General features: G+C 42.7%; 1 protein-coding gene across 1 annotated transcript in view; it reads right to left on the reverse strand.

Annotated features, from left to right (window-relative positions):
* The window catches only part of CDC40 (cell division cycle 40), a 324684-nt gene that overhangs the window by 164648 nt on the left and 141314 nt on the right, over positions 1-18722 (reverse strand). Inside the window, exon 2 of the mRNA XM_069234621.1 lies at positions 11338-11424. Within this exon, the coding sequence (XP_069090722.1) occupies positions 11338-11424 (87 nt within the window). The remainder of the gene's footprint in view (positions 1-11337; positions 11425-18722) is intronic.

Here is an 18722-nt window from a genome sequence, read left to right on the forward strand (position 1 = left end):
CTGTACAATTTATTTGTGAAAGAACACCTGTTAAGTAATTGTTCAAATGATAAACTGCATCAGCATCTGGTAGACCTAGGACCAATTTCTCCCCAAGAATTGGGAAAGAAGGCGGACCATTGGGTCAAGACAAGGGTGACCAAGACTTCCACAGGGGGTGACCAAAAGAAAGGGGTCACAAAGCCTCCCCAGGGGAAGAGTGTTGAGACATCCAAAAACAAAAATAGTAAAGAGTCTTCTTCAGGCCCCCAAAAACCTGCACAGGAGGGTGGGCCCAGAGCCTCTTCACAAAACAGTTTTGGGTACAAGGGTAAAAACTTTGATCCCAAAAAGGCCTGGTGTCGTAGCTGTAATCAGCCTGGACACCAAACTGGAGACAAGGGCTGTCCCAAGAAAAGTACCACTTCCAACTCCACTCCAGCTAACTCTGGAATGGCTAGTCTCCAAGTGGGATCAACAGTGTGCCCAGAGCAAATCAGGTGTCACACTGAAGCAACATTAGTCTCAGAGGGTGGGGTGGATTTAGCCACACTAGCTGCCTGGCCTCCTAACATGCAAAAATATAGGCAGCAGCTCTTAATTAATGGGACATGTGTAGAAGGCCTAAGGGATACAGGTGCCAGTGTCACCATGGTGACAGGGAAACTGGTTTCCCCTGGTCAATACCTGGCTGGACAAACTTATCCAGTCACCAATGCTGACAATCAAACTAAAGTACATCCCATGGCTATGGTAACTTTAGAGTGGGGAAGGGTCAATGGCCTGAAACAGGTGGTGGTCTCCTCAAATATCCCAGTAGACTGTTTGCTTGGAAACGACCTGGAGTCCTCAGCATGGGCTGAGGTAGAACTGAAAACCCATGCAGCCATGCTGGGTATCCCTGAACTGGTGTGTGTCAAGACAAGGGCACAGTGCAAGGCTCAGGGTGAAAAAGTAGAGCTGGAGCCTGGAAAAAGGGCCCAGCCTACCAAGAGGAAAGGAAAGACAACTGGAAAACCAGCTGCAACACAACAACAAAAAGAGAACCTCTCTTCTCAGGAAGAAGTTCTGCCCTCTGAGGGAACTGAGCCTATGGAGTTGGAACCTTATCAGGTTGAGCTCTTAGGCCCAGGGGGACCCTCAAGGGAGCAGTTGTGTAAGGGGCAAGAAACCTGTCCCTCTCTTGAAGGCCTTAGGCAGCAAGCTGCTGAAGAGTCCAATGGCAAGAAAACTGGAACACATAGGGTCTATTGGGAGGATGGACTCCTGTACACTGAGGCAAGAGATCCCAAGCCTGGTGCCACTAGGAGAGTGGTAGTGCCTCAGGAGTTCAGAGAGTTCATACTGACCTTAGCCCATGATATTCCTCTTGCTGGGCATTTGGGACAAACCAAGACGTGGGAGAGACTAGTCAACCACTTCTACTGGCCCAACATGTCCCAGAAAGTCAAGGAGTTTTGTGTCTCCTGTACCACCTGTCAAGCCAGTGGTAAGACAGGTGGACATCCAAAGGCCCCCCTCATTCCACTTCCAGTGGTGGGGGTCCCCTTTTAAAGAGTGGGTGTGGACATAGTGGGTCCACTTGAACCTCCCACAGCCTCAGGAAATATGTACATACTAGTAGTAGTGGATCATGCTACTAGGTATCCTGAAGCTATTCCCCTTAGGTCGCCTACTGCCCCTGCAGTAGCCAAGGCCCTCATTGGTATCTTAACCAGTGTGGGTTTCCCTAAGGAGGTGGTGTCTGACAGAGGTACCAACTTCATGTCAGCATACCTGAAACACATGTGGAATGAGTGTGGAGTGACTTATAAATTCACTACACCATACCATCCACAAACTAATGGCCTTGTTGAGAGATTCAACAAGACATTAAAAGGCATGATCATGGGGCTCCCTGAAAAACTCAAAAGGAGATGGGATGTCCTCTTGCCATGTCTGCTTTTCGCTTACCGAGAGGTGCCTCAGAAGGGAGTAGGATTCTCACCCTTTGAACTTCTGTTTGGCCACCCTGTAAGGGGACCACTAGCTCTTGTGAAAAAAGGCTGGGAGAGACCTCTTCATGAGCCTAAACAAGACATAGTGGACTATGTACGTGGCCTACGTTCAAGGATGGCAGAGTACATGGAAAAGGCAAGTAAAAACCTTGAGGCCAGCCAACAGCTCCAGAAGTTTTGGTATGACCAAAAGGCTGCAATGGTTGAATTTCAACCAGGGCAGAAAGTCTGGGTTTTGGAGCCTGTGGCTCCCAGAGCACTTCAGGACAAATGGAGTGGCCCTTACCCAGTGCTAGAGAAGAAGCGTCAGGTCACCTACCCGGTGGACCTAGGCACTAGCAGGAGCCCCAAGAGGGTGATCCATGTGAACCGCCTTAAGCTCTTCCATGATAGGGCTGATGTGAATTTGTTGATGGTAACAGATGAGGACCAGGAAGCTGAGAGTGAACCTCTCCCTGATCTCCTCTCATCAAACCATAAAGATGGCTCAGTGGATGGAGTGATCTATTCAGACACCCTCTCTAGCCAACAGCAATCTGACTGCAGGAAGGTCCTGCAGCAGTTTGCTGAGCTCTTTTCCCTAACCCCTGGTCAGACACACCTGTGTACCCATGATGTGGACACAGGAGACAGCATGCCTGTCAAAAACAAACTTTTCAGACAGTCTGACCAAGTTAAGGAAAGCATCAAGGTGGAAGTTCACAAGATGCTGGAATTGGGAGTCATTGAGCACTCTGACAGCCCCTGGGCTAGCCCAGTGGTCTTAGTCCCCAAACCTCACACCAAAGATGGAAAGAGAGAGATGAGGTTTTGTGTGGACTACAGAGGACTTAATTCTGTCACCAAGACAGATGCCCATCCCATTCCAAGGGCTGATGAACTGATTGATAAATTAGGTGCTGCCAAATTCTTAAGTAACTTTGACTTAACAGCAGGGTACTGGCAAATCAAAATGGCACCTGGAGCAAAAGAAAAGACGGCATTCTCCACACCTGATGGGCATTATCAGTTTACTGTTATGCCCTTCGGTTTAAAGAATGCCCCTGCCACCTTCCAGAGGTTGGTGAATCAAGTCCTTGCTGGTTTGGAGTCCTTTAGTGCAGCTTATCTTGATGATATTGCTGTCTTTAGCTCCAGCTGGCAGGATCACCTGGTCCACCTGAAGAAGGTTTTGAAGGCTCTGCAATCAGCAGGCCTCTCTATCAAGGCATCCAAATGCCAGATAGGGCAGGGAACTGTGGTTTACTTGGGACACCTTGTAGGTGGAGGCCAAGTTCAGCCACTCCAGCCGAAGATCCAGACTATTCTGGACTGGGCAGCTCCAAAAACCCAGACTCAAGTCAGGGCATTCCTTGGCTTGACTGGGTATTACAGGAGGTTTGTGAAGGGATATGGATCCATAGTGACAGCCCTCACAGAACTTACCTCCAAGAAAATGCCCAAGAAGGTAAACTGGACTGTAGAATGCCAACAGGCCTTTGACACCCTGAAACAAGCAATGTGCACAGCACCAGTTCTAAAAGCTCCAGATTACTCCAAGCAGTTCATTGTGCAGACAGATGCCTCTGAACATGGGATAGGGGCAGTTTTGTCCCAAACAAATGATGATGGCCTTGACCAGCCTGTTGCTTTCATTAGCAGGAGGTTACTCCCCAGGGAGCAGCGTTGGAGTGCCATTGAGAGGGAGGCCTTTGCTGTGGTTTGGTCCCTGAAGAAGCTGAGACCATACCTCTTTGGTACTCACTTTGTAGTTCAAACTGACCACAGACCTCTCAGATGGCTGATGCAAATGAAAGGTGAAAATCCAAAACTGTTGAGGTGGTCCATCTCCCCTACAGGGAATGGACTTTATAGTGGAACACAGACCTGGGACTGCCCATGCCAATGCAGATGGCCTTTCCAGGTTCTTCCACTTAGAAAATGAAGACTCTCTTGGGAAAGGTTGGTCTCATCCTCTTTCGTTTGGGGGGAGGGGGTTGTGTAAGGAAATGCCTCCTTGGCATGGTTACCCCCTGACTTTTTGCCTTTGATGATGCTATGTTTTGATTTGAAAGTGTGCTGAGGCCTGCAAACCAGGCCCCAGCACCAGAGTTCTTTCCCTAACCTGTACTTTTGTTTACACAATTGGCACACCCTGGCATCCAGGTAAGTCCCTTGTAACTGGTACCCCTGGTACCAAGGGCCCTGATGCCAGGGAAGGTCTCTAAGGGCTGCAGCATAGCTTATGCCACCCTAGGGACCCCTCACTCAGCACAGCCACAATGATTGCCAGCTTGTGTGTGCTGGTGAGGACAAAACGAGTAAAGTCGACATGGCACTCCCCTCAGGGTGCCATGCCAACCTCACACTGCCTATGCAGTATAGATAAGTCACCCCTCTAGCAGGCCTTACAGCCCTAAGGCAGGGTGCACTATACCATAGGTGAGGGCACCAGTGCATGAGCACTGTGCCCCTACAGTGTCTAAGCCAAACCTTAGACATTGTAAGTGCAGGGTAGCCATAAGAGTATATGGTCTGGGAGTCTGTCAAACACAAACTCCACAGCACCATAATGGCTACACTGAAAACTGGGAAGTTTGGTGTCAAACTTCTCAGCACAATAAATGCACACTGATGCCAGTGTACATTTTATTGTGAAATACACCCCAGAGGGCACCTTAGAGGTGCCCCCTGAAACCTTAACCAACTACCCGTGTAGGCTGACTGGTTTTAGCAGCCTGCCACACTCGAGACATGTTGCTGGCCACATGGGGAGAGTGCCTTTGTCACTCTGTGGCTAGTAACAAAGCCTGCACTGGGTGGAGATGCTATCACCTCCCCCTTGCAGGAGCTGTAACACCTAGCGGTGAGCCTCAAAGGCTCACCCCCTTTGTTACAGCACCACAGGGCATTCCAGCTAGTGGAGTTGCCCGCCCCCTCCGGCCACGGCCCCACTTTTGGCGGCAAGGCCGGAGGAGATAATGAGAAAAACAAGGAGAAGTCACTGGCCAGTCAGGACAGCCCCTAAGGCAACCTGAGCTGAAGTGACTCTGACTTTTAGGAATCCTCCATCTTGCAGATGGAGGATCCCCCCAATAGGGATAGGAATGTGACCCCCTCCCTTGGGAGGAGGCACAAAGAGGGTTTAACCACCCTCAGGGCTAGTAGCCATTGGCTACTGCCCTCCCTGACCTAAACACACCCCTAAATTCTGTATTTAGGGGCTCCCCTGAACCTAGGAACTCAGATTCCTGCAACCTAAGAAGAAGAGGACTGCTAAGCTGAAAAACCCTGCAGAGAAGACGGAGACACCAACTGCTTTGGCCCCAGCTCTACCGTCCTGTCTCCCCACTTCTAAAGACACTGCTCCAGCGACGCTCTCCCCAGGGACCAGCGACCTCTGAAGCCTCAGAGGACTGCCCTGCATCTAGAAGGACCAAGAACTCCCGAGGACAGTGGCTCTGTTCACCCAAGACTGCAACTTTGTTTCCAAAGAAGAAACTTAAAGACAACTGCATTTCCCGCCAGAAGCGTGAGACTTGCAACTCTGCACCCGACGCCCCCGGCTCGACTTGTGGAGAACAAACACTTCAGGGAGGACTCCCCGGCGACTACGAGACCGTGAGTAGCCAGAGTTGCCCCCCTGAGCCCCCACAGCGATGCCTGCAGAGGGAATCCCGAGGCTCCCTCTGACCGCGACTCCCTGACTCCCAGATCCCGACGCCTGGAAAAGACTCTGCACCCGCAGCCCCCAGGACCTGAAAGATCGGAACTCCAGTGTAGGAGTGACCCCCAGGAGGCCCTCTCCCTTGTCCAGGTGGTGGCTACCCTGAGGAGCCCCCTCCTTGCCTGCATCGCTGAAGAGACCCCTTGGTCTCCCATTGATTTATATTACAAACCCAACGCGTGTTTGCACACTGCACCCGGCAGCCCCCGTGCTGCTGAGGGTGTACTTTCTGTGTGGACTTGTGTCCCCCCCCGGTGCCCTACAAAACCCCCCTGGTCTGCCCTCCGAAGACGTGGGTACTTACCTGCTGGCAGACTGGAACCGGGGCACCCCCTTCTCCATTGAAGCCTATGTGTTTTGGGCACCACTCTGCACCTGACCGGCCCTGAGCTGCTGGTGTGGTAACTTTGGGGTTGCTCTGAACCCCCAACGGTGGGCTACTTTGGACCCAAACTTGAACCCCGTAGGTGGTTTACTTACCTACAAAAATTAACAAATACTTACCTCCCCCAGGAACAGTTGAAAATTGCACTGTGTCTAGTTTTAAAATAGCTATATGTGTTTTATTTGAAAAGTATATATGCTATTGTGATTATTCAAAGTTCCTAAAGTACTTACCTGCAATACCTTTCATTTGAGATATTACATGTAAAATTTGAACCTGTGGTTCTTACAATAAACTAAGAAAAGATATTTTTCTATACAAAAACCTATTGGCCTGGAATTGTCTCTGAGTGTGTGTTCCTCATTTATTGCCTGTGTGTGTACAACAAATGCTTAACACTACTCCTTTGATAAGCCTACTGCTCGACCACACTACCACAAAATAGAGCATTAGTATTATCTCTTTTTGCCACTATCTTACCTCTAAGGGGAACCCTTGGACTCCGTGCATACTATTCCTTACTTTGAAATGGTGCATACAGAGCCAACTTCCTACACACTGTCTTTGTCAGCAAGTTACAACATGCATAGCTGCTTACTCATATTTGACAAGGCTTCTTAACGTTTACAACATAGAAAACATGTTAAGGTTGCAAGATGAAAGGAAAAGAAAAACCATGAGAATCTGCCACAACCATTGTCGTTTGTGCACCAGTATATTTCCTTATAACCACAAAAAGATTTGTTTGGTGTCAAACATATAGCTTCAAAATTACACTCCTCATGAATGACAAATTGCATGCAGGTTTATGTGATACAGGAACAGTTTCCTGAAATGGTTCCCATTTTTGTTTTTACTCTGATGGATCCAAGACCCTGCAGAATTGTACTGGATGATGGGAAAGAGCAAGCAAGCTCATTGCACCTTACATAAAACCTGCAATAAAGAAATAGTGTTGCGTTCTTACGTCTAGTTGAGAGTTCAAACTAATGCATATGAGACATTAGTGCTTTAAGCAGGATGACAGCCATTTCCAATACAGTTATTTGTGAAAGGGACTGGAAACTTTGTGGGGGGAATGGGAGGATTTCATCTAAAATAATTAACACAAACTTGTTAGCTAATCAATTGTGGAGTAATGTTTACCTGACAAGAGTGGGCAATTGGCATGATTAAAGGCATGATTAGCTTGCAAACTTAGAAATCATATCAAACCAAAACAAATCCTCTTAAAATGGTAAGGACTACACAATGGACTAAAGTTAATTCAGACAAAATCTCTACAAATCAACCAGTTTAACAATGGCAATTACATTTCAGGAAGGGGTAACTTGTCAGAGTTTGAAAGGTTTTGGGAGCCGAACCCTAATAATCAGGCGAACCTCAATATTTTGAACACTCCGTTTTTTACCCAATCAATTTGGCTCTAAAGTTTCCAGTAGACCATGCAGTTAGAGACTACACTCCTAACAAAAAAGCATAATGTAGCAGAGTAAAACATAACTAAATATGGAAGCATTCATAATGGACTTCTAGATCAAAATAGGGCAACAGATGTCTTACAAAATTATTAACAAATGCAGGACAGAGAAGAAGTGCATGAATAGCCATGAAGGCCCAGATACAGAAATATAGAATCATAAAACTCTGCAAAATCCCTAATTGGACAAGTCTAGACAAAGAAACTAAGAATCAAACTCAGAGAATAATGCCAGTGTTCCAATAAGAAAATCTAAAAACAAAAAGACCAAGTCCTAGGAGGAAAATGAAACATCACCACAGAAGACCTCAAAAACCAGCGATATTTATATACAAAAAAAATCACTTGAGCTATTAGATTCTGCAAATTTAGTATGGTATTATCATAGTTAGGGTCACACTGGCTAATCAGAAACAGCTATGTAATATTTAAAGCTTTAGTACTAATCCAAGAGAAACTTTCCATCTGGTTCCTCACCAACAGCACTCAAGAGATGTACAAAACAAAATTAAACATTTCATAAACAATGGCTCATAGAATCAAGACCTCTACCATGCCTGCAACAGAACTTCCAGTGGAAGTCCATAAAAATGATACTTTGGGTAAACGATAGAACTTCATTCGCAATAAACACTTTCTAACACAGTTGCCCAACTATAACGTCATTCGCTTGGTGCTCTGTGGAAATGAACAGAGAAATGATATGCAGAGGGTCACTAAGTGGGAGGGGAATGAGCACGAGAAAAATGAGTAAAACACCAGAACCTTCTACTATTCAAAATAAATGGTGTCTCACATGAAAATATGGCATAAACTACTTTAAAGAATTAATTACACTTCTAGGTGTCATAGTCAAGTTGTTTCAATTGTAACAGTATTTCATCGGCTACAACACTATTCATCATTAAAACCATTAATATTTGGATTACCATAAGACTACAGAGGAATCTCTTAAGATACTTGGAAAATAAATAAATAAGACATCGTTTGGGATACACTATATTAAGGATGTCAACACCAAAATCTTCAAAAGTTCTGTAAGGTAAAATTCAAGACTGACCTTGGAAAATAATGTATGACAATAAAGAGACTTAAGAAAAATGAATACATTTAATACGCTGAATGCTTTTGCAAAGAGTGTTATATTGTGCAACTACATAAAATTGTATGTAATCTAAATTACATTTCATCATTGTATATTAATTTTGGGAAAAACACACTGGGCAATCTTCCAATAAATTGGGTATTCAAGAGGTATAGTTGGTCTTAACCTCAAGAGTGTACAATTTCCTGCAGGACACATTAAGAGAATAATAAGAAGCAGGCCAGGGAGTGTCAGGCCAAAACAATGTTCTGATCTTCGCCAGGATGTCTGCTTCCCACTGTGGTGTTTCCAATGTAAATCTCATCTCCCACCCCACTGCCCTCATGTCTGCAATGTGTATTTTGGGGACCACTGCGTCTGAGTTGCGAAATCCAGAGTGCAACCTCTGATGTATAACACACTGAGGAAATTCCCCTCCCTCACTGCCATCCTGTCAGGTATCAAGGCTGGCTCTGTCTGGAAAGTTCAAAGTTTATTCCAGTTAAACAAGTATTTAAAATCATGGCAAGCATTACAAGATAAAAAAAGCAACAGAAAAAAAAGAAAAACTATTCAATACTAATTAAATGAGTAACCACAAACAAGGAGAAATAAACATCATTGCATTATTAAAAATATCTAACATAACAGCGGAAGAGTACCAATTCAAACTCACAGCAACCAGAAGGTCGCGTGTGGGCTTAAACAAGTGCAAATAAAAGTTTAAGTGCAGATCTATGCATTCCACAAAGGCGAAAGACACTCGTACTGCAAATACCATTGTTAAAGTGCAAAAAGCACTGATACCTTTTGATCACAGGACCATTAACGCTATCAATTGGGAAACCTGCCTAACCTGACCTGTGTCCTCTTGCTCTGTGAGTATTAAACTTTACATTAATTTTCAAAAGTGTCACTCCATGAATCAGGCAATCGCCCTGAACTTGGTGAATCTAGTACTCAAGTGGCACGAGTCACCTTTGAGTCATTCAATAACTGCAGTGCTACACGCCTTGATACTCGATTACCTAAAAACTGGAAAAAGATAATAGTGTCTAATTGGAGATAAAAGGGGGTAGGGCAGGCACATAAAATGTGTAAGAGTGATTTCTGACTAATACCACAGCCCCTACAAAAAGCATGCTGGTGTCAGTTGAGCAGCCATACTTATAAGCTTTAAGCGGTAGTAGGTCGAATCTCAAGTGGAATAGCTTTACATTAAAATATATAGGGAGTATTAAGTAGGCTGCTAGGGTTCATTGGCTGATATAAGGCAGTTTTCAAATCAGCAAGCTTCTTAGAGTTTATATTTAAATCCCCTTGGGCTGTTAAAAGCATAGCTTGCTTCATCAGTAGCTTTGAAAGAAGTTTCAGGGGCAGTGCAGTCTTCATAAGGTCGCTGGCAACAAGTCAGTCCATAGTTGTCTGGGCAAGCTTATGGAGATCTGATTTCAGATCCTGTGTCTGGGAAGTATAAGCCCATTTGTTGGCCACCAGCAAGCTGGGCTTCCCAGTAACAATACTTAAGAATGGAGGAAGAGATCCCGCCCTCATATGGTCCCCTCCGTCAATGTCTGATGGACTATTCTAGATGCCCTTCTATCCAATAGAACAAGTCTCATAGTGGCATCTACTGCTTTAAAGAATGGGCGTGGCACTACTCCTGGCATATTTTGTAGCATGTACAGGAATTCTGGGGGCGTGATCACCTTCTACAATGCGGCTCCACCCAACAGCAAGATATGCAACTTTTTCCAATGGACCATATCTTTCTTGTGTTGCTCATAATGAATGAGTCAATGCTCAATGCATGTAGTAAGAGAATTAGAAGGCCTCTAGCAACCTAAGCAAAATGTTTCACAGCAGAACTTCCAGCCAGAGCCTTTAAAATAGCAAACTGACCTATATGCACATACACAAATGATAAACAAATTTTATTTAATTTGCAAACAAATACACATTTAAAAAAATACTAATTTTAATATGAAGGATGGAGCTTTTCTAAATTCAACTGAAGCCACACATTGTTACATACTATAATCTGTTTGGTGCACCTGCACTCCTCCCACAAATCTGGGGATACTAGTTTAATTTTTAGCCTCCAGTTTCCAATTCCTTGACATTTATAGTACCTTTTAAAATGTTCAAATTGTAAATTTAGCAACTTGATTCATGTAAAGTTTCTTAATTTGTTAATATTATTTTATTTTCTAAGAATTCACGGACCACCCGAGGAGGCTCCCCGGACCCCAGGTTGGGAAACACTGGAGAACAGGATCACAAAACTGAATAAAATAAACTAGAGGGGAGAATTAGTCTGGTGACAGTAAGATAGGTAAAGGGAAATACGCCACATACAAGAGATCAACTGGAAACGTGAGCTGCATAATATTAGTGAGAAAATGAATCACAGCTGGCATATTCAAGAAGAGCATTTAATTACTTAATTACTGGGAAAATAACACTGAGACACAATCTTTACTCCATGCTGAGAGAAGATACTCAAAAGAAATGTTCCATTAATAAGGGGTAGTTCTGTTATTGTTACTGTATTTTATATAGTTATGTAGCATGGTGTATTAAATAGGAACAGATAGTTTAATACATTTGAACCATAAATTATAAATTGGGACTCAGCTTTAGACACATATGTGTATTGGGACCAGATTTTTCCATAAACTTATTTAGAATGAAGAGCTCACTTACCTGGGGTGCAAACATGGTGTCATAGGTGGGATTGTAAGTGACTTCTTTGAGGGAAGGGTCAAGGTGAACTCCTGTTTCAACATCTTCCTAAAAAAAAAAAAAAAAAAAAAAAAAGGACAATAAATTCAATTAATGGCCTTGAATCCACATTGCAGACCAAACTACCTTAAAATAATCTCAATGTATTGGTACATTTACACTTGCTCAACAATATTTAGTAGTTCAAAAGCATAATTGTAAGAGCTGCTTTGTTTGAAGCCAACGCTTGCTTTTGAATCTGTCACAATTAAAACAGGACTATGAAAAACATTTTTTTATAATTCTGAAGAAATAAATGTCTTCAACAAAGTTAATTTTAAAAACCGTGTAAGGGCTTTTAAAAGCTTAAACATTTCCCACCCAATTACCAAAATTACTAACTGAAGTACACAGTTAATTACAATATCCATACACAAGTTCCTTAAAATTCTAAAAGACCCTAAAGAAGTAAAAATTAATGTGCATCACTGCCTGGTTTTTACTTTTCTCTAAAACATGGTTCTCCAACAATTGTAGACTGATTACAAGGCATTGCAGTCCAAACTTATAGCCTGCAGCCTGGCATGATAGGAACATGTGAAATTTTTCACGGTTTCTCACTCATACATGCACACTGAGCAATAAAATAAATTTTGTTTCAATAAGGTAAAGGGTCACTGCTAATGATGGAGAGAGGTTCGGGTAAATCATGCAGACATCTCCCATCACATAATAACTTAAAGAAATTCACATTTTGCACTGCTTATTGGTGCTAAATCCACAGAGGGCTGGTTGAGATCTAATCTTTATTAATATGGTTTTGTTGCTAGGCAACAAACTAAATATGTATCAAGTAAGCTGCTGGGCTTGCACGTTTTTCACAGATTGGAACTATTTTAGGGGGAAGATTGACCCAGCTCATCAACAAGGCAGAGGTTTTCCTGAAAGCACAGTAAATGTGTTCATCCAATGTTGGCTGCCTATCCCAAGTAACTCGATTAGAATTGGCTACATAGGTAATCATGGCTTTTTCAGGATACAAGGATATTTTTGTACCAAGGTCAAGGCTGGGGTCGAATTGTTACTGGTTGAATAAATTCATTTAGAGATCAAACAGCATGTGCACATTCTGGAAAATGCGATCTGGGATAGTCGAAAAAAAGTGAAGATACATCTGCACCCATATTTCCTCTCTACAACAACCACTAACCCTCAGAAAATCATCATGGGGTGAAAAAGGATGCACTCCTCTGCCCTGTGATAGAGACTCTATAAATAAGTCCTGCATGGAAGACAACAAATTCATCACAGAGGATCGAGGGGACAGTCTAATCCAAAGCCAACTACCAATGTCTGCCTCTTTCGCAAATGCCTTGGGCAACCAGCTCCAGTTAGGACTCTATAAACAAGTAGTTACTGCTCTGATCCAGTTTGCTTAGTGGCTTAATCCCTACAGCTAGAAAACATTTTTGTTTAAGGAAAAATATAGAGCCATTCACTAATAAGCAAGAGTGCCCAAGTATGGAATGACCTTGATCACTTTCTCCCTGATGAAGATTCCCACGCAAGTCACTCAAGGCTGATGAGATTTTTTTTTAGTTTGACTAGGGAAATTGCTATTTGGTCGATTACCCTATATGGCAATAGGCCAACACTCTATTCACCTATGTGAGCAAGGAAGTAATATTGTAAAACAGTGGTTCCCAACCTGTGGTCCAGGGACCACTGGGGGTCCGCGAAGCCTCCTCAGGGGGTCCGCAACTGCTTAGAAAATTAAATATTATTAACAGATTAGGTCCCTAGCTTTCAGTAATGACTCAGTAGGGTGTCCCTGGGTTCCAATAATGATTCAGTGGGAGGCCCTGGGTTCCAGTAAAGATAAAGTGGGGGTTCACAGATGTCAAAAGGCTGGGAACCACTGTTGTAAAACAATGGCTTCCCATGAAGGTTTTCTAGACAATGAGGTACTGGTAATCACTGTATCCTCCATCTTTACTAAAATGTAAAAAAGAATTGAGTAACTATTTGACTGCCAGAAACTGTCCCACAAAAGGAAAAAAATCATATCTGGGAATCGGTTCTGTTTTACTGTCATAGAAAAGATGATTAATATTCCCAGAACCTTTTTTTGTGATTTGAAAAAATACAATTTAGGCTTTTTAAACGTATTCTATAGCTAAGTGAGTCAGTTTAAAGTGAGTGTATCCAAAAGAAAATGGCTTCACAATGAATTTCACGATACAATGTAAATTTAACAGAACACAATTCTGTGGGGTCTATTTACAAGTACGGTTTACAGGTAGATGCAGAAAGTTGACAATATTTCAGTTTTAAAAATAATGCTGAACAGTCGCCTTTAAGACCTGGCACGTGCTGCTATAGATTTTGTTTCCACATCTGTCTGGCAAAACAACAGTTCAGACGATAATCCTGGGATAACAAGGAAATTGCAATATGAAGCAGTGTGTTCTGGAAATATGAAGTACAAGTAACTTCAGTGCTAACCTGAATGACCCCATTGAGCCCACTTTGTCCTTTGGGATTGGGATATTAGTAATAGAACTTACTCAGGATCATGTCTCTCACTTCGGAGAACAACACTATTCTTAAGTAGAAGATAATTCTAACTCGACCGCGGCTCCCAAAAGCGAGCTGTTCATGTTGTTGTAACTTGTTATTTTCAGGCCTTTTTCTCAAGGTCACTGGGCAGCATTGAGCAGTTCTCAAGAGAGTTCCCATCTCTTAGCATCAGTATTACCATGTCTTGGATACTACTCAATGGATGCCAAGCATTACAAATTGGGCAGTACACCTCCAAAGGTAGAACAGCCAAGCAGTCGCGTAGGAAAATTGATGGCTCTGCACGCCAATACAGAATATCAGAATGTAATAACTCTCACTTTCAAAAGCCAATGTCAGAGCTCCCCTAAAAAGAGTAAAAATCTTTATTTACTGCAGCAAAATGTAGAACTGCTACAATTAGGATGGGTGGGGGATGCCCATGCCTTCTGTAGCCAAGATGTAACCCAAGGAAACATTTCTGAAGATTAGAAAATGTAATCAGTCGCTCTTTAAATCCTGCTACAAGCATTACTACAATGCCCACTGATTAAATCAGTAGCTTCTAGCATCCAGCATTTGGTCCTTTTGCAGCTTAAGGACCGTGACAGAGATCAGTTAAACAGGCAAGGGGCTGCTACAGTACATATCTTATGCTAAGTGTCTGTGGACTGTCTGAAGTATTCACACAACTCTGGATTGAAGCTAGATTGGGACACTGAGCCAAAGTCCCAGGTGCATCACTCATTTCCAAAATACAATAACCCACCACCTGAAACATTCCAACCGACAAATAGAGGTGCCCTTAACTGGCATATCATCACCTGGACAGTGTGTCCAGTTACTGGGTATCCCTACATCAGGGACAAAACTGGTAGTTAGTGTTAAGGATGTAGTTCAAGGAGACCAGTGTGTTTAAAATGATCATGTTGAGTAAGGCACTTCTACAGAGAAAGGGAATAGGTCCAGCCAATGATCTCAAAAGTGTAATTTAATTTTGTGGTACCTCTCTCAAAGGTACCTATTTGGGATAAGAATATTTCCAGTGGGTGAGGGAAATACATGGGACTTGCAGCATTTATTTATTTGTTTCCTGTATGCAACCATTGGAACTTTGTACATGGTTTACAGGGATCTTTAATGCCATTATCTCATGAGTAGCATAATGGAGAGAAAGTTCAAATGGTCCCAGAATCATGACAAGCAGACTCCACCTATAGGACAGACATCATAGCATAGTGGGTAAGAGAAAAGCGCTCATGTCTCTGGTGGGTGAATGAACAGTTCAGCGATGGTTACATCATAAACCCAAGCCACCAAGTTAAGCAGAAGTCATCAGACCAAGCAAAGCCACATAAGCTGTAGATTCTTGTGAAACCCAGGAAAGCTGTTTCTCCAAGTCATTCTATACGAGGTTCAGTTAGCTGGACTTTGTGGTGGTCTTTCATATGCCGACTGCCACCCCTCATCCCCCCAATTCTTCTTTTCTCTTTCTGGCCTTCCAGCAGTAAGACTTTCAAGCACGGCACAGCAACAGACTTGAAAGGCTTCAGAGCTGGAGAAGGAAACCTAACATGAAGTCCCAGTCAGACATCTTCTGGGAACAAAGATCAGGAAATGGCTAAATAGTTCTGGAGGCAAAAAAGCCCTAGGAAATTAATATACTTATCCGTAACCTCACTATGAAAAGGTTTAATTGTGGCTAACCAACGCAGAACTCATTTTACAGAACATTTCCGCACAAGAAGGGAGAGATAATATTCAACTGATCAGCAGGATGCTTGTTGGAGAAAGAAAGTGAAAATCTCCTGAGTTAGGTCTATCCTATTTCCATAATATAAGAGAAGATGGTTACAAAAGTCTTGGCCAATGTACATTTCCAAGCCACATTCCAGTACACATTTTATTGTCCCTGTGCCTTTCCAGATGGGGTGCAACCATAGGCAAATCAACCTTCGACTTGCTCCAATAGGCACAAGCCCAGTCCAAACTGGCAGGTCCCATCACCCCAAAATGGGAACACAACCAATGCCAGAGAGGTTTCAACTTTGCTTGTCTTTATCAGTGAAGTACAGCTTGGATCTAGTGCAATCCGGGGATCATTAAATCCCAGTTGAACTTGGTGTATGCCAGCATGCAATTTAACTCACTACATTTTACCTCTAACATTTTTCTATAGTGTCTGCAGGGACCTAATATTGTGCAACTTTCAGTGGTGGATTTCCCTTACGGCTTAGGGTATAGTGCTTCTAATAGATAGTATTGTGTGAAATATAACCTGATTGATATAATGGGTGGAGTTTGTGTGTAACGATTTTACACAGAATGTTTTAGCAGTGGGGGTGTCATTGAGTGCACATTATTGGGCATATTAATGCTTGATGAATCTTATGCATCTGATATTCAAGTTGTATGTGTTGTGTCTTTGCCATTAAACGTTTTTACAAGCAAAAGTTTAAGGCGCTTAAAAAAATATGCGAGTACATCTGCATGCCTCCTGCATGACTGTGTGTGTGATGAATTACCTGGAGGTCAACTTTCATTAAAAAAAAAAAAAAAGGTGTAGATTACAGACTGACTACCGCTGATAGAGTTAACAGTAGATCCTAAACAATTACTGGTGACCTAGCAAAAAGGCTAACCAAGGTCCAGTTAAAACATGTCAATCAAATGAATGATGAACTACTGACAGTGCCCGCATTCAATACAAGTTTTGTTCTTGTCAAAGGTGGTCTCAGTAAAATCATATAAGGTAACTATTGGGATATTTTATGCAAATACTGTACTTCCGAACAACATAAAAAAAGATCTCTGAAAGACCTCCTGATATTAAAATTAAAATTATTAAATGCCTTATCAAACCAACATGCATGGATGAGCGAATGCACAATGATGAAGGATGGTAGGCTAATATATGAGGGTACTTTTTCTTTTTTTTTTTTTTTTTTAAAGAGGACACCTTGTGACACTGACAGGGAGATGCTCTTCTATTTAAAAAAAGAACAAGTTCAGATCCTCAATATCTGGTAGGGGGCCTTGATACAATAAGCTACTTGAAAGTGTTCCTTACAGATCACCCACTCCTCTCGTTTCCACCCTCTCTGATATAGTGAATGTGACCCACGTCTCTCTATGCTAAGCTGTAGGATATTTTCTGTGGTTCAGATACGTTTGACTACGTTTACTACAATTTTTAGGTCAAGCTTAAGCGTTCAACCTGGTGTATACTTATACTGTGGGTTAAATCCATTTAATTTTATGGTTGCAGTGTCTTTTAAAACTTCTTGCTCGTTAGTGGTCAGTTCTGCCTTTTTCTGTTTCAGAGCAGTGACCAACTACTGCATTGTTCCACTTTGGTTTCTTTATCTCTGGCTGTGACAGACAATTTTTTTTACATTGCTTTGGTGTTTGTTCGTTTCTCTCTCTCTCGTAGATGAAGCATCCTCCCTTCTCCTACTCTACCGGTGCTACCACCCTCAATAGCTGCACCTCCCCCCCTCCTTCTATTTCACAGCCAGGCTTCAAAGCATGTTGTGCATAGTACTGATAATAAACGTGTGCCCATCTGGAAAACAATGCAGCATGCCAAGCTCTTCCGTTACTCGTTGAAGGATTGCGGAGTGCTCTAAGAAGTCTGACAACTGACATGTTGGAGCTATGTAAAGGACTGATAAATCATAAATGAAAGTGGTCTCAGCTAAAAAACAATGCACTATTGGCAAATATATCTTCTGGAAAACAGCGCACACTGAAAAGTCATAAAGGCATAATACAGATGAGGGAGCGTAGCTCTTATACCAAAAATTAACATGAAATGTTTATGAACTAATGCATAATAATGCTGCATAGAAAATGTATTAATGTGTTATTGCTAAACACGCGCTTGAAATGTGCCAACGGGGAGTATACAATGACTAATGAAGCTGACTAATAATTAAATAATTGTTACGTTACTGTATGATTTTACACTAATATTAAGAGTTATATGTTAAGGTTTTGCTAATAAATCAATAGGCCTTAGCATGAGTCGAGGCCTAGCTGCCCGGTTTCATATTAAATGTGTTTTTCTAACGCGCAGTGTGCGGACTTGCTGAAGGACATGTACTAGTACTTTTCCAAAGCCAGAAGATGAGTGTAACCGTAGTAGATCCGTTCTCATGAAATTCGACTTGCTCAAGGAAACATTTTTGCTGAATGCAACAGTGTATACTAGTTACAGGTACAAGGTCACCTAAACCGGCACAGACAATGGACCTACTGACTGAGGATGCGAGAGGACCACGAGAGTATGAAATCATACTGGACATTCTACCCACTGGAGACGTCAGTCACAAGAGCCAATAAACTAAGTGAGAACTGTTATGGGGTGACAAATTTGATAGCACCACTGGAAACCCATTGGATGGAGATAGTGGGGTGCCAACCCTACCCAATCAGAAATAAGAGGACTGTACAACAGAAAAGGGATAAAAACCTTTGACACGAAGAGCCATTACAAACTTTTGATATGACCCAGACACTTTGTCACTCTACATAGAGACTTTGCTGTTTGTTTTTTCAAACCATCCTTGCCCTTATTTTGCCCGTTCTATACTTCTTCTCCTTATGAGGGAAGTGTCCCTTTTTACCCATCTTGCTGAATTCCCTGGCTGATGGCGAATCAACTTATGTCCTGAGGACGAAGACTGACTGTATGCTGACCCATTACGGAGGGTAACTATATGATGATGAAATTGTAATTGTCTGTTTGCCTTTCGTTTCTAGGTACCAACTGCTTCTTTTGACAGAGACCATAGTTAGATGTTTTC

The sequence above is a fragment of the Pleurodeles waltl genome, chromosome 5 (assembly GCF_031143425.1).
Source record: "Pleurodeles waltl isolate 20211129_DDA chromosome 5, aPleWal1.hap1.20221129, whole genome shotgun sequence".
NCBI classification, from domain to species: domain Eukaryota; kingdom Metazoa; phylum Chordata; class Amphibia; order Caudata; family Salamandridae; genus Pleurodeles; species Pleurodeles waltl.